This window comes from Sinocyclocheilus rhinocerous, unplaced genomic scaffold (assembly GCF_001515625.1).
Source record: "Sinocyclocheilus rhinocerous isolate Xijiao unplaced genomic scaffold, SAMN03320098_v1.1 scaffold2161, whole genome shotgun sequence".
In the NCBI taxonomy this organism is placed as follows: domain Eukaryota; kingdom Metazoa; phylum Chordata; class Actinopteri; order Cypriniformes; family Cyprinidae; genus Sinocyclocheilus; species Sinocyclocheilus rhinocerous.
The window spans coordinates 318698-334977 of NW_015648277.1; the positions used below are offsets into that span (position 1 = coordinate 318698).

The following is a 16280-nucleotide window of genomic DNA, read 5'->3' on the forward strand; positions in this document are numbered from 1 at the left end:
ATCATACCTGCCATATTCTCGAAAGTGAGCGTGGCTGGTGCATTGCTTCTGGAGTCACACTCCTGATAACGGACCCAGGTTTTATCCAAGTCCTCCATGAAGCCATTCTCGTGGGAACTATTAGTTCAGAGACCCAACACATCAGTCAAACAATCCGTTATTCCAGAAATAGAAACAGTTGACAGATTGCGGTAAGCCTAGGGATTAGCTGAAAGGAAGAGAAAAAAAGAAAGAAAAACAAACAAAAGTATAGCTGCGCACTGTGGATGATTAGTCTTGATTGAGATTACCTGAGGATGGCCAGTGAGACATTTTGCTTCCACGGGCTATCTTTACGCATCCCGATACCAAATCCAGAGCGGAAAAACAGCTCGCCTGTGGTGACCAGGTCACATTTCTGCGAGGCCTCAAACTCCAACACTGCTGAATCCCATATAAACGCGTGGAGTTTGCTATGGGTAGAAAAAATATACGTGAAAAAACGTTGCATTTTTGCAATTTAAAATGTTTTTCTTTCCCTATTTGCTATTATGCTCATCAAGGCGGCATCATCTGATATAGTAAAAACAGTAATACTGTGAAATATTATGATTTTAAATAATATAATTTAAAAATAATATAATTGAGCTGAATTTTAAGCAGCCATTGCTTTATTTGGTCCTTAAAAATACATTTCTTATTATTATCAGGGTTGTTAACAGTAAACCTAAAAAAAAAATGTCCTCAGGAATTTTTGATTAAAGTTTAAAAGGATTTTTCTTTGTAACATTGTAAATACTTTACTGCAACGTATAATGATCAATTATTACAATTTTAAAACGTCTTAGTATTTTGTCCTCCTTTTGTTTTAATGACAGCAGCAAACAAGCTGCATTAACTCCACAAGTTTGAGTGAAACCTGATGATTCATTTGATGCAGCATGATTTGAGAATGATCCAAAGAACATCTTGTGCTTCAAGTGGAAGCAAGCAGATCTGTCTGTACAAAGAGTCACACGACTCTAAAAATGACACAAATTAACATTTCATTAGTGACCTAGAAATAATTCAGAATCTTAAGTATTTATTTTTCATTTCATGTCACAATGTTTCTTTGTTAAACATTTTTTAAAATCCTAAACTTTGTTTATTTGCAGGTTTAAATGAGATCAAATTAAATCCCAGTTTGTCATTGTCTCAGACATCTGGATTTAAAAAAATAAAAACACCTTCACCTCTACTACTTTTTATACCAACGCCTGAGAACTGGCATCTTCTAAATGGAGATAAGTGGAACTAATTCCTGGAGATTATAGAACTCCAGATGTTAAAAATCAGTAGGGAAAATGTATTAAACACACTGGCAGTCTGCCATCTGTTCCCATCCTAGCCTTGTAGTGAAGGTCCTTCTTTAAAATACAGCTCCCTACCCTGCTTTGTATTCAGCATCAATACTGTACTGTAATCACTCTAACAGGGGGTTAGCCTCTCTCTGCTCTCCACACACACACTGAGGGGAGAGGAGGATGTGTCACCCTTTATACTGACTGGTAATTTAGCTTTCTGCCGCCCAATTCCTGGCATCCATATCTATGCCCAGCCCCTGTTTGAATATTGTGCTTTTAAAGATTTAAAACAACAGCTTCCAATAAACCTGTCCTGACATAGCAAAAATAGAATTATTAGTGGAAACTCTTGATTATTGACTGACTTGTCTCGCACGGCCTGGATGGCTTCAGCAGCGCTCTCGTAGTTGTGCTTTTCCATGTGGCGGTACATGGTGCTTAGCTCAACTTGGCGCCGGAAGTAAATGTCCACAGAGCTCTGCTTCACTGTGGCGTAGATGAACTTGTCTGATGGGTTTCGCAGCTGGAATACAAGGTAACAGTGGGACGGTCTGGATGAACTGTGATATCTTGCTACACAAGATAAATGTATTCAAAACATGATGAATAATTAAAGTAAACTGGTGTTTGGTGTCTGCAAATCAAAAGTATGGACTTTGCAATTACATGAAATATTTCTGAGAGGAAAATGTCTGTGGGAATAGAGGTAAACCAAGGTAAGCGTGACCTAAAAATGTTCACTGAAGTCTGTTTCTGTGCACCTACAACTGTAATAATAACACAAGTGTAAATTTATCAATATATATCTCATAAAATGTCATTAAATCCTTTTTTTCAAAATCTCCTTTTTAAATGTTTAAATTGAGTCCTTTGTAAATGTTCAGCCCACATGACAGAACTAACATGATTGTTATGATGAAACAAGGCAAATAAAAATAACCTTTGGGAACGAATGACCCATAATTATGTGTCCTCGCCGTGCTTAATTATATGTGGTGTTTTTATAGCATGTGAAATATCGGTGCATGGTAATTTAGAGTCTTATTTGATATTCTGTTGTATAACATGCAAAGCTGCTTCATATTTAGCACTCACCCTAGGGTCGTTGATGCCGGTAATGCGCTCCTCAGGCCGATCCAGCACTAGGAAAGCTGCCAAATTGGCAGTATAAGATGCAACTATAATCATAGCAAAACCAGCCCACACCATACCTAAAATCCTTGCTGAAAAGCTCCGAGGGGCACCTGTGAATGTAAGCGGAGAGGTGAGAGCGATAAAGAAAAATATGCTTACTGCACAATCAATCAAACACAGAGTCAGCAATATTTCCACCTCGCAGCACCAACATACTGAATAATAATCTTATTGCTGATGTCTACCTTCTCCAATGCCGGAGTTCAGAAGTACACCCCAGGAGAACCACATAGCAGAGGATAAGGTGAGGGCATCTTCTTCTTCCTCTTCACTATTTACTTTAAACCTTCCAAACGGGCTGCACAGCAAAGTGCATATCAGTCAGAGACAGATGCTTTTAAACTGCATCCAAAAAATGTTGCTAGCCTTCAGCCAAACTTTTGATATCTTCTGCAAACTTTCTTAATACCAGGCTACATTCTCACATCTGTGTGTTCAATCATTCCTACATCTATCCAAGGGTGAGTTTTACAGGGCTAGTTCACTCAAAAATGAAAGTCTTGTCACCTTCATGTCATTTTCATCATGATTTTCTTACTTCTTCAGAACACAGAAGATATTTTGAAGAATGTTGTCTCTTTATTGTATATTTTTACAGTATAGACAAAATATCTTCTTTGGTGTTCCAAAGAACAAAACATCATACAGCTTTAGAATGACATGAGGGTGAGTAAATGATGACAGAATTTACATTTCTGGATAAACTACCCCATTAAGGTGTTATGCATGTAACAAATATTGTTCTTTACCTGAAACGGTCTAATAGGTAGAGCATCACCGCCACAACATGGACCGATAGACCCACCAGTAACCACAGAGTGCTCTGAAAAGGCTGCATGAACGAGTCCAGTGTACTGCGCGGTATTTCCTGCAAAACAACACAGTTTTATCCAACCCAACAAACACCACCCACATTGCCACATGCATCGCCATATGAAGCATCAAATGGAGTCTACATCTACAATGGTCAGAGGTGTATTAATAGATTTCACTGTACTCCAGAGTCAATTGATTTATCACAGCGTTATCACAGCGTCTCAGTACAGAGATAAGTCCACTTCAGGGAATTTAATTAAATCGAGAAACTGTTATACTATTTCTGTCCTAGAAAATCATGTTCTCAGAGGATTTTTCCAAAAATTAATTACATTTCAGATACTTTATTTGAAACTTGAAGTTAAAAACTGAAATGAAACTGACACCAGATCTTCCATTTTTTTCCTCATTGGCCTCATGGAATAATGCCGTTTCCAACAAGGGAGAGTTCATCCAAAAAAGAAAAATATCTATATTTCAAATGTTCATTTTTGAATGAACTGTCCCTCTAAAGCCAAACAATGATCTGTAGGTCATCTGAGGCTCACCTTTTTGACAAGTATTGTGAGCCCCTGGTACTTGAATGGTTTCGAGAACTCTATATACTGGGCTCGTTCATTGTTGATTGTAAGTGGAGCCACGATCATGTCTGCCAAGCCACTCAGGAGCTCTCCCATCATGCCATTCCACTCCTTCTTGTTGCTGTTATTTACCTGGTATCATGGAGATAACATTAAGCAATTAAATGCACTTTACTTTATGTATATTTCAGCAGATTCTTAACAGCATCTGTGAAGAAAGACTTGGAAATGTGCAGTCAAGCCTAGTTGCATGACCTTGGAAAAGATATGCAAAGCTTCCGACTGGTGAAGAATCAATAAAGTTATCGTATTACTCACACGCTCCTGAGTGCCAAATTTGCCATCAGCCACTAGATGCACTTCATAGGTGAAGTTCATTGTCATTGCAAGTTTGATCAAAAGGTCAATGCAGAACCCATAGCAGCACTGAGGCACTATGGGGCGACCTATAGTGTTACACAAGATTGTCAGATCTGGACAAAGCACAACTTTGGTTCAACAAACTGTATTTAATATAATACATAATGCCTACCTGGAATGGTCTCATTGGGGCCAGTGCAGATCACTTTTTTGATCAGGACTCCATTTACAGTGAACTCTTCCTTACATGTTCCATCTCGTAGCGTTGGTTTCACATACACAAAGGGCTCTTGATGAATGGTGACAATCTACCAAATAACAAGAGAACTGAATGTCAATGCATGGTTTTCAATTTATTTATATATTTTTTTTAAAGTACACATAAAAAGCCCTGCAATAAAGTACCTTTAATCTTGTTGACATCTGATACCCTTTTGGCTTTTCAGTCTCTCCTCCTGGCCAAATAATCTTCCTCTGAGTGTTCATTACAACCTGAAACATAATATTTTCCTGTCAAGAACTGTCATTTTATATTTATACTGGATATAGTTGAAGTTGAAAGAAAATACTGACAACTAATGTTTTTCACTGTATATGTAGGCTCCTTTTTGCTCATTTGTAAGCATCAGCTGAAATAGTGTAAATGTTGTTTTTGCATTATTCAACATTTTTAGGATAAGTCAATCACTTTTAAAACATTAATCTTAGTTAAACGTTAATTCATACATATACATTGACAATTTGTATAGTTAATTAACAGCTACTGTACTTCAAATTAACGATGAACTATAGTATATTTACAAATGAACATTAAAAAAAAAAAAACCCGGCTGTTCATTGATGGTTCATGAAACTTAATACTGTACACTTACTGTAAAGTGTTACAATTAAATTACAGTGCGCTACTGTCCAAACTGTTAAAATAGCAAATGTTTGCACTGAGCAGAAGGACAGCTTATTAAAAAGACTAAGCCGATTTCATACTTGCGAGCCATTGTAGACGCCCACTTGCACCAGCCGGGTTTTCTGGTAGTTCAGAATGCTGTAGTGGGCGAACCTCCTGTCTCCGTCATCATTAAACTCCACGCGGCCTGTAAGGCCATCTGGATACTTGGATGACATCAGCACTCTAGTACACCAAAGGGGTTTTTTAGAAAAGGCACAAAATGCTCATTTAAACACAAAGGAAGACATTGACGATGACTGGAAGTAATGAAAGTTTACCAGAAATACAGAGATGGAGATGCAGGTATGTCTTAGAAAAAGACATGACGATAACTAGGGAAGAGTTAGGGGGTGTCGTGTGGAGTGGGGTGGAGTCAGATGGCACGTATAATGTGCAGGCACAGACATAGGAGAACAGAAATTACACCTGTAAGGGTCTCAAATTGGGTCTCAAATGCAAATTGGTACCACCAGATTTCACAAGGCCAATGTAAGCAACAACTTAACAGGCTTGATGTGTCCTTGCACTCGCTTATTACTCTGTTTGAGGAGTCAAGGCGTGGTTTTAGAAGCCCAAAGCTAGCGGTTTCAATATTTGTGGTGTGAATGCTTCCACTCTTGTCAGTGCCAGACCAGTGGTAATGTATGATAATGCATGACAGCAAATGGATGGTTGGTTGGAAAGCTAGCGAATGCTAGCCAGCGCTCATCCCTGGCCTCACCGTTTGAAGAGTGGGCCAGTCTTCCAGATGTTTGTATTGCCAACACAGCCTCGAGGAGGCTCTGTGATATTCTCCTTCTCAAAGAGCTCCTGAATGGACTGGGCCACCACAGCCACGGCATCGTAGATGTGTGCAGACTCGTTCTTGCCATTGATAAGCTGAAGGCCGAGCAAGCCTGCCCAGTTGACAACATTACATGGTGTTGGCTAATGCCTCACAACACGACTCTCACTTCAAGAACACGTCAAGGCATACTCGTAATAAAGAAATGCACACATTGCCAGAGAGAGAAACAAACGTGCATTGCATATGAGCGACAAATTGTCTCAAGACAGACCGAAGGACTGTGAAAGTCATGGGGGGTCAGGACAGGGTCAGCACTGAGCAGAATGGCGTGAAGTTGAACACAGATGTGTATATAAAGAAGCCGGGAACAAAGAAATGCGGTTGTTGCTTACCATCATATCCACACCTCAATGTGGAGGTAGCAAAGCACCACTTATAAATAAACTCATGACAGCCAAACCTTAAAAATGTATGCACATTCAAACCAATATGGATTACCACAACTCTCTATTGCATCATTTGTTGTCTACTGAAAGAAAGGACAAACACTCAAAAATGAATCAAATTAAACATTAGACATAAAGCACAGTACAATGAGTAAAGAATCACTGTGTTTAAAACCTTTAAACATGGAGATGTTTAAACGTTTAAACACGCAAGTACAGCACAGACACTGATTCGTTGGTGGGGATTGCAAATTGTAATCGTATAAAAAGCTTAAAAGGCAAACATGTTCAGTTTGTTAAGAAGCCTGGGAGAGCGAGAGCGAGAGAGAGAGAGAGAGACAGAGAGAGATAGAAAGAGCGGATGAAAATGGAGAGGATGAAAAGTACATACCATCTGGGGCTTCACTCAGTGCTTTACCAGACATCTCCCTTTCTCCAACCAGCCACACATAACCAGAGCCTGTCATATTGAGCTGGCGCGCTGCTTTGTAAATGGCTGCGGCTTCGTCTTCACTGTGATTGGACAAAGATTAGCTTATTTCTATGTTAAATATATTTGTAGTCACCAGCAAGAATGTAAAAAACATTTTGCCATGTTTAAATCATTACGCAGAATGCCTCAGATTTCCCCCAAGTCTGTTTGCATATTCTGTGTGGGCCTGATTATGAGTGACTCATGAAGGGCAGCGAAACTGTCTGACATTTTGAGGTAATCTCTTGTTAACAAATTAGATGTTGGCTCATTTCATCAGAAAACACCTTATGAAGTGTTTGTACTGAGGCTGGACATTTTAGCTTTATTTGCAATCATTTTTAATATTTTAATGCATCAACTCACTGAAATGGTTCAAATATATGCAGTGCACTGAGAATGTCTTTTAAATTCTGATTCAATTCCTTAATCTAAACTGAACTTTGAACCGAACATGATTTTGGATTCTGAATGTAAGGAAGTATATTTTTAAAAAAAAGAAAGAAAATCAATTGTAATTTTTTTAAACTGTAATTTACTAGAAAAGTTACATTTGCCAAAACAAGAGTTGTCCATCTTGGCTTATATTATATCATATCATATTAAATTATTATATTATAATTTATTTAACAAATGAACTTTTGTGGACCAGGGGCTGTATAACAGAAACTTCCTATCTTTATTTTTGACTTGATGTGAAAACAGTTTTATTTCCTAAGTGAAATTACCAAGGTTACTAAACAAATAGGATAGGATGTTTCTGTAACACAGCCCCAGGATAGAACACTTTATTTCCCATAATGCACTACCTGAATTTCTTTGGCTTGCAATTTAGTAAATCAGTCCAATCATAGTCCTATCATTCCAGTCCATTTTAATTCAAAATCGGTGTCAATTTCCTGTGAGATGTGACCAATTCAATTTAAAATTCCACCTGAATTAAACAGTAGCACAGATATCTTTTCAGAATTCTCGAACCCAAGCTTCGTCATTTTTGCCTGCACTAAGTCAGTCTCTTGGCTGGCCAAATGCATTATTCAGTAACAATAGCGATTAGCGATGATGGGTTAAACAGTGGAGATGAACTCACCTTGCAGACAGGATGATAACTCTGGCCTCTAGCTCTTTGGCTTCCTGGAGCAGAGCCGTCAGATTTGTGTCTTGGCAGAACAGGAGCACTTTCTCTGCCTGGGATTAGGACACAACATTAGTCAAGTAGGTGACTCATCCCCACCATGAACCATGCTCTTTGAGCGCTTGCGTTTTTTTTTCTCCTTTTTCTTTCCTTTTTTTTTTCGGAGGGGGGAGGGGTTTTAAAAAATGAAGTAAAAAAAAGTTTCTGTGATAATCTGCTTAAATGAAAAAAACTTAAGTAAGCTTGGAGCAGGTAAAAAGTTCTGCATTTTCACATGCAAACTCAAAGGAATCAAGATTCCAAGGAAAAACGTGCATGTTACAGGAAGAGGGAGAAGAAGATTGATGCAACCGGAAAGCAAAAAACAGGTGAAGGAAGGTGGTGATGGTGGTGGCTTCTTTCCCAACCAAAAACCAAAAAAACAACAAAAAGGAAGAAATGCTGCAGAAAGGTGGGAGTAACATCTGGATAGTGCCTGTCCCACACGACCAGATCTCCACGCACTGTCAAAAGAATAGACTTGCAATCTTGCTGGCTTCAATACATGCATTCCTTTACACAAAAATAAAAAAGTGAGAGGTGGGGGAGCGAGTTTTTGTATACGCTTTAACAGAAAAAATAACCCATTCTCGATTGAAATCATAAAAAGAATCCAAATAAATAGACGTGCTGGCAGGATAAGGATCTCTGGAATCGGTTTGTTGATTGTTTGACTGCTTTCTAGTGGCTACTTTCAGATAACTTTTGGGCGGCGTGCATTGACCATGCAAATATACCTTGGGTCCTCGCTTGTTGTCAAAGGACAGTTGGTCGAGGTTTTCATAGTTCCTGTTTTTACTCTGATGAATAATGTGCACAGAGAAAATATGCAGACACAGAATATTATAAACAGTTATAAATGGTGCGCAGTAAAGCATTCCAACAAATCTCCACTTTTCTGCTTCAAATTGGGAAACTCGAATCCTGGGGCTTGCAAAAACATCAACAAAGACTACATGGAGCAGACAACCTTATCTATCCTTGCATATGGCCTGAACCCGCACGCTATTATTTCCATGACTTCTCCTCCTTTAATTCTTTTCATAATATTTCATTTTAATTGAACCTTTTCACTTGAATTTAATTAAAACACTTGCCCTGAGTGTGCTCCTTGCTTTAGCACAATTAATAATAAGCACTAATGTCTCTGTTTCGTTATAATGCATTGCTGTTTGTTAATTGTGCAGTACATTCAAGCGCAGCCTAATCCCATCCATCAATTTAAATTTCTTTGTCAATCTACCGTAAAAGAACATCAGCTACAGTCCATGAAGCACAGCAAGCTGCTGCCTCAAGTCATGTCTGTCCAGACATATGGCCCGAAATAAAATATTTCAAGCACTCTATCTAGATAATGCACATTTTTCAGAGCCACAGAATTTGGATTACCTATATTTTGTTATGTTTGTCTGTCAAGTATTTGTTGCTTTTGGAGAGCCCAAGTAAAATGAGTAAAACTCTCCTAGATTAAATAGATGGACATGGATTATTTGAGATCGTTTTTATGCATTTAATACATATTTGTAGTTTTAAGATTTTTTTGTGCCTGACTGTATAAAAAAAAAGCCTGTTTGCCCCCTAAACTCTCAACGGACTGAGAAAAACTGTTGTTTTTCTTGTCTATCAAAATGGCTTTAATTTGCAGTTTTAATATACAGCCATCCAACCGTGTGGACAACGTGCAGGCAAAGTTTTGTTGTAATAACTAACACAAGCAAAAGACTTTCATGAGCCCTTCTACTGATTCCCAAAACAGTCTGAGAATGTGCATATAAAAACAGCTGGCCTTGGGGCTGCCATTATTGAAAATGACATTGCAACGACATCGCGGGTGTCCTAAAAATACAGTGCCATGCTAATGGATTCAGATCCCGAAGAAATGGCTCTTTTTAGTGAATTACAAATCATTATTTTGTTCTAATTTAGACACTGCATATGTAACCTTTCATTACGTATGTGTACAAATGCAAATGTTGATGAGGTTTAATGCTCACATGATGCATAACTACCTTCAGCTTCAAATTTATTGTAAAATACTTTCTTACATAATGTGAAATACTGAACAGCACACAGCTGCACACAGAGAACACTCAATAAATCAGTCACAGTCTGTTGCTGGGAAGAAATTCTCACAGAATCACAGAAATGCAAAACAACCAAATCCCCTTGCTGTTGATTTTTTGCACAGCCCCAGGCTAAGTCCCTCATTTTGCTCCTGTTGTGGATAGACAAATAGGAGAATCTGACTATGGTAAAAAGCAATGTGAGATGAGTAGAAAAGTACAAAGTTTTGCAGATAAACCACCTTAAGACGCTGCTGATGCCTCTAGCATAAATAATGTTAGCCGATGGAAAGAAATGTTTACACAACAGAAAAAAGGAAACATTTAACATACATAGAGGACCTCTGAGATATTGATTACAGGAACACACGCTGACTTACACACACACACTCATTTACACGCTGGGCCGTGTGAGTCGGCAGCCCACGCATCTCACCTTCGTCTCCCTTTCCTCCAGCAGGGTTTCCAGTCTTTTCTGTGCCGCTCTGCCCTCGTGGTCATCACTCACAATCAGGATGATGTGATTCCACTGGAACTCACGCATCATGTCAAACCACACTTGGGCTTGGTGGGAATAGGGTGGCACCGTGCGCAGGAAGGAGAGGTGGATGCTCTAGATGGACGGTTGTGGGGAAAGAACTAGTGAATCTCAAAGGCCCGAAGCAATTCCAGTTCATTAGGATTTAATCACTTTAACTGTAATTAATTTAGAGACGGATCCAAACATCACTTCTTAGCGTGCCAAGATGCCATAAGGCAAAGAGTATAAGTGAACCTAAAAGAGGCAATCGATCATGACGCTATATGCAGTATTTATGAGAGTTTTTAATTAAAGGTCTAAAAGAATGACCACATTAGAACTAAAAACAAGTAAACATTTATCAAATTATTCTGCTCTGGAGGAGGAATAGAAAACCATCCTAGGTTGCGTTTCCCAAAAGCACCGTTAGCCTAAGTTGATCGTAGCTCCATTGGTTTCAATGGGTCTAAGATGTACTTAAGCTTACGATGCTTTTGGGAAACGCAGCCCTGGAGGTGGACCGTCATGCAAAAATATATTTTCAGGGCTTCGCTACACTATATCCTGCAGAAAAGGTTTTCACACTTCAAAACTCCAAGCAAACCATATTAAAAAAGGTGACTGAAGAAAAGGACAGATGACATCTGCAGTGGAACGCAAGCAGAATTTCTGTCTGAAATATACTGAGTCATAAACCAGCTGCTGGTGGTCTCCCACACACACCTTATCAGAGTAGATGGACATGCGGGTGGTGAGGCCCACTACCGGGATACGGTAAAAACCAGCTGTGTAGGACACCGGAGTGGGAGTTAGATGGTCGTTGGACTGGGGTGGGTGGCTCACCAAGATCGCATAAACCTGAGGACATGAGGATCATAGTGAGGAGAGAAATCTGACAAAGTCTTGTCACTTGTTTTGATTTTGTCACTTCTAAACTACACTGTAAAAGGCCTCTAATCAATCAATTAATCAATACAAATACTAAATGAATGAATGAATGATACAATGTATAGCTATACAAACCTACTTGATCTACTAAAATCTGTAATAGAAAAATATTGATAACCATAACAACACTTTTAACTAGACGACTAATAGTACTAACAGTAAACTTGTAAACAGTAAACAGACCATAAAAACAGTAAACAGACCATATTATTCAAATGGGAATTGTTGCCAAACAAATACCACTAAGCTAACAAATATGACAATAAAATAACTTTTAATAAAATAACAGTCTTTCAAATGTAGTGAAGTTAAAGTCATAGGTTTCCAGAAAAATTAATACTCAAGTACAGATACTCAAAAAGTGTACTTAAGTACAATACTCAAGTAAATGTAGGCTACTTAGTTACTGTCCGCCTCTGAATATTACATGACTTATTAGATTCTGATTGGTCAATTGTGGCGACTGCATTGCAGATTCACAGGGTCCCTACTTAGTATTTACTGCAAAGCTCACTAGAAGCAGGGCATCTGTCGAAGTTCGCTTGAAATACAGCGTCATCGAGCACAGATGAAACTCCAGTTGCGATGAAAGGTTGGTAAATGTACTTATTTGCTTTTTGTGAAGTGATGTATCCATGTTCTTCCCTATACAGTGTGCAGGGCCTGAGCTAAACAATATATGCTTCTGCAATTTGGAATCTCATTTAATATGGAGTGAAGTCCACTTCGCAGGGCACTATCAGGCATGGACGCAGTCGATCATCCGGGTAACTGAAAAAAAAAAACTATAGCGCGACGCTACTTTCACGCCTTTAGGATTTCGTGCTCTCTCGTTTCATAGTGGCGCGAAAATGACCTCAGAGAAAATCAGCGAAATGTTCTTAGCGGAAGCTTTAAGACAATATACAGGTAAAATTTAAAAATTCTAATAAAAATTTCTTGCGATGTATTTATTTGGTGTGTAGCCGTATGATAGGCGGGATAATGTACAGTCAGCTGGCTTGATTGACAGGCAATCTGACCAATCTTAATGCTAAATCCGCCATCTTGCCTGACAAACAAATCAGACAGGAGAGTAGATTAATTTTGGTGAATTTAAACTTGAAAAATTTTGTGTATTGACGTCTTTCCGCGGTTGAAATTAAATACGTTCTGATGTTCATTCCTGTTCACAGTGTTGACATCTAATTTTCAGGGGAAGTTGCTAAAGGAAGGTCAATTTGTTGCTAAAAGTTGCTAAATTATGTTGTGATGTCTTTGCTCGATGATGTCATTACGTAATCATGACGCAAAATTGTCACTGCATCAAATCTCAGCAAAAATGTTAAAAATGTTAATTTAAATTTGTTCGTAAAATAATATAAATGCATAATATAATATTAATATTAATAAATATTTTTAAATACAACACTGAATTATTGAACACACATTTTTGAACAATTTAAATTTTTTTATTAGATAGTAAATTAGTAAAACTACATATTCTGAACAATTATAGTTTTAAGCAGTGTATTAGTAGTTAGTTCGTACTCTAAGAAGTGTCTGTAAAAATAGGGCACAATCTTCTATGTTAATATGAAGGAATTTTTCCGTATTGATTTTTCAAAAAAAAATTTTACCTGCATTTTAAATTACGCATTGCATTATTTTGTGTTTTCAGGTTGCAGGGTTACAACGGATAATGGATATGTCCTGGAAAATTACTAGTAATTTTTCAATTTTTTCTAGATATTTTTCTTACAGTGTACTAACTGATCAACAATCACAGGTAGGCTACAAGCTAACAAGGTGTATAATAAATGAACAATTATTCAATTATTATTATTATTATTAAATTGAACAATTGCAAATAGCAACTAAAGTAATGTGTGCTTTTGGAAGAAAAAGTTGCTAGGGTAGTCTGAAAAGTTGCTAAATTTAGCAACAAAATTGATAAGTTGGCAACACGGCCTGTTCATTTCGTGCTTTAGGTATGAAAAGATGATCGGTTCACGTGCCGCTTGAATTGAGGCGCAACAGTGATCTGTCACGACACATTAAAGAGACACAAAACGGTATTTATTGTTTGAATTTCTTAAAAATGACAAATGACAAATTGTTTCATACTATAAGTAACCTGCTCTGTCTTGTCTGTCGGGGCGTTGTCAGTTTACTCTGCTCCGCGATTTTTATTTTACTGCTATTTTACTGATAGCAGAAATTATAAGAAGCAAATATTTAAATAAATATGTTACAATAATTTTACATTATGTCATGTCCTGTTAAATATATATAAATTGGTTTGCCTTGTACCTTAAGGTAACTTGCAGTTAACGTCAGGGTTTTTACTGTAGTATGTCTAGTGTTTTTCCATTAAAATGACCAACATTTTCCCAATGTAGAGGGTTATACACAACGCATAACTGTTTTAATTTGTAACCTATGTACTGACGCATTTCTACAACGTAAAGCAATTATTTAACCTTGCTGGAGGAGCCAGCTGACAGCGAAATGTCAAAGTGTTGATCTAACATCAGCAGTTTGGAGTTGGTTGTCATGAACAGTATGCGCACGCTCGGGTCTGTGCGTGTTAGACGGGTGTGACTTGGATGGTAATCCGTGTTACAGCGTCGAAGTCCATAATCTCTGCCTCCACCGCCGTGTAATAATTTGCTAGAGCTTTCCTCGCAGAACAAAGCAGCTGTTATCTACGAGGCTGGCGCCATGTTGGCCTCGTTTTACGTTTTTCATTAAAATAGAGGCGGTGGACCAACTGTGATGCCATGGCGCCTGGTAGAGGGGTCAGTGATGTTACCTTAAATGTTTTACTTATGATTGAATTTGTGTTTATATGACTCCACATGAATCACAGGTTGTCACATATCCTATGTAGCCTACTTTGCATTATTTCAGGCTCAGTGCATGTAACCTCTGAGCACAGCCTTACAGCCTTCCCATCACAGCAATGCTCACTCATCGGTAAGGTCAAAATGGACCCCGATCCTGTTGAATGTTTTCTTTTGTGCAATGTGCTCTAAAGTCGAGATTCGCAGCAGCGTTTGCCTTTGCAGAATACAAAGTTGCAATAACTAAATTTGGCTGACAATACCTTTTCTTTAAAGAATGCAGGTTTATGAATCTGACTTTTAAAGATTTTGTATTTCTTCGCGTTTACCAGAAACACTTCGTACAACCAAAACAAATATATAAAAATATAAAAAATAAATAATAAAATATAAATATATAAAATAAAATAAAAATATCAAAATGAATTAATTGAAATGACAGCTTGATTTAAGTATCTGACAAAAGATATTTAAAATAGGCTACTGATATCTTATACTTTAAAATGATGATATATAAAATTTAAATTAACAAGAGAGTCATCCGACCCGGTAAACCTAATATGATTAGATAGATAGATAGATAGATAGATAGATTTCTCTTTGCAAGAATCAATAAAAATGCTATCAAAAATTCAGAGACTTGGTGACTTCGCACTTCAAAATAAGTCAATAGAAATGGTGGGGGTTTTTAAATATTAACAATATAATAAAAATATAATGTAGTCATTAAGATAGATAGAAAGAAAGAAAGATAGATGTTTCTGAAAAGTGCTGTTTTTTTTAAAGGAATTAAACGTTGAAAGCATTGTGTGACAAGGCACTTCAAAATATCTTCTTTTTAAAGATTTTATTATAACGTCAAAATGCCTATATTCTGAGTATTCGCATGAGCTGAAGAGACTGGTTTGCGAGTGTTACCTGGTTAGAGATGAGATCCTCACATACGGAGAGTGCCATCTGGATAGCGTTTGGTTTATGGGTGACAGAAATAGCGTTCATCTTGAACTTATCTTTGCCGTATATATTGTTGGCTTGGGTGACAGCGTCTTTGAACACTTGTTCATATCTCTTCTGGCTCAGGACAGCCCCGATATTCACAGTCTTGGGTTCGCATCCGCCTCTCGCACAGGAGCACGAGATGAGGAAGGCGAACAGAACCAGACGCATTTTGCCCTGGATGGCAGAGGAGTCAAGCTGAGTGCCCCGTGGAGGATGCGTGTCGATGCCCGTTGATTAGACAGATCCGCTCTCACTGCGTCCTCTCCAGCAGCACTGGAATGCGATCGCCTCAGTCTACTCCGCAGAGGAATGGGCTTCACTCATTGAGTCCGCTCTTGAAACCCGTTCATATTCAAGAACCATGTCAACACGCCTTTGTAGAGAATGATGCTGGCTCCTGTTGATAGTCGCCTCACATATGCACTCTCTCTCGGGAGAAGGTGGAAAAATCAGTTTTGCAGTAATGTTATTATAACGTCAAAATGCCTATAGGCTATTCTGAGTATTCGCATGAGCTGAAGAGACTGGTTTGCGAGTGTTACCTGGTTAGAGATGAGATCCTCACATACGGAGAGTGCCATCTGGATTGCGTTTGGTTTATGGGTGACAGAAATAGCGTTCATCTTGAACTTATCTTTGCCGTATATATTGTTGGCTTGGGTGACAGCGTCTTTGAACACTTGTTCATATCTCTTCTGGCTCAGGACAGCCCCGATATTCACAGTCTTGGGTTCGCATCCGCCTCTCGCACAGGAGCACGAGATGAGGAAGGCGAACAGAACCAGACGCATTTTGCCCTGGATGGCAGAGGAGTCAAGCTGAAT

The 16280-nt window shown here is 38.3% G+C and overlaps 1 protein-coding gene across 2 annotated transcripts in view; it reads right to left on the reverse strand.

The window, feature by feature from the left end:
- The window catches only part of grin1b (glutamate receptor, ionotropic, N-methyl D-aspartate 1b), a 28174-nt gene extending 12256 nt beyond the window's left edge, over positions 1-15918 (reverse strand). For both annotated transcript variants that reach the window (XM_016514292.1, XM_016514291.1), the window contains exons 1-18: positions 15376-15918; positions 11408-11542; positions 10601-10777; positions 8839-8901; positions 8018-8115; positions 6847-6968; positions 5944-6118; positions 5261-5405; positions 4682-4768; positions 4449-4584; positions 4235-4362; positions 3884-4048; positions 3269-3387; positions 2705-2817; positions 2421-2569; positions 1691-1848; positions 291-452; positions 8-117 (exon numbers count right to left, since the gene is read on the reverse strand). In XM_016514292.1, coding sequence (XP_016369778.1) covers positions 8-117; positions 291-452; positions 1691-1848; positions 2421-2569; positions 2705-2817; positions 3269-3387; positions 3884-4048; positions 4235-4362; positions 4449-4584; positions 4682-4768; positions 5261-5405; positions 5944-6118; positions 6847-6968; positions 8018-8115; positions 8839-8901; positions 10601-10777; positions 11408-11542; positions 15376-15624 — 2491 coding nt within the window. In that variant the 5' untranslated portion in view covers positions 15625-15918. The remainder of the gene's footprint in view (positions 1-7; positions 118-290; positions 453-1690; positions 1849-2420; positions 2570-2704; positions 2818-3268; positions 3388-3883; positions 4049-4234; positions 4363-4448; positions 4585-4681; positions 4769-5260; positions 5406-5943; positions 6119-6846; positions 6969-8017; positions 8116-8838; positions 8902-10600; positions 10778-11407; positions 11543-15375) is intronic.
- Between the last annotated feature and the right edge of the window lie 362 nt (positions 15919-16280).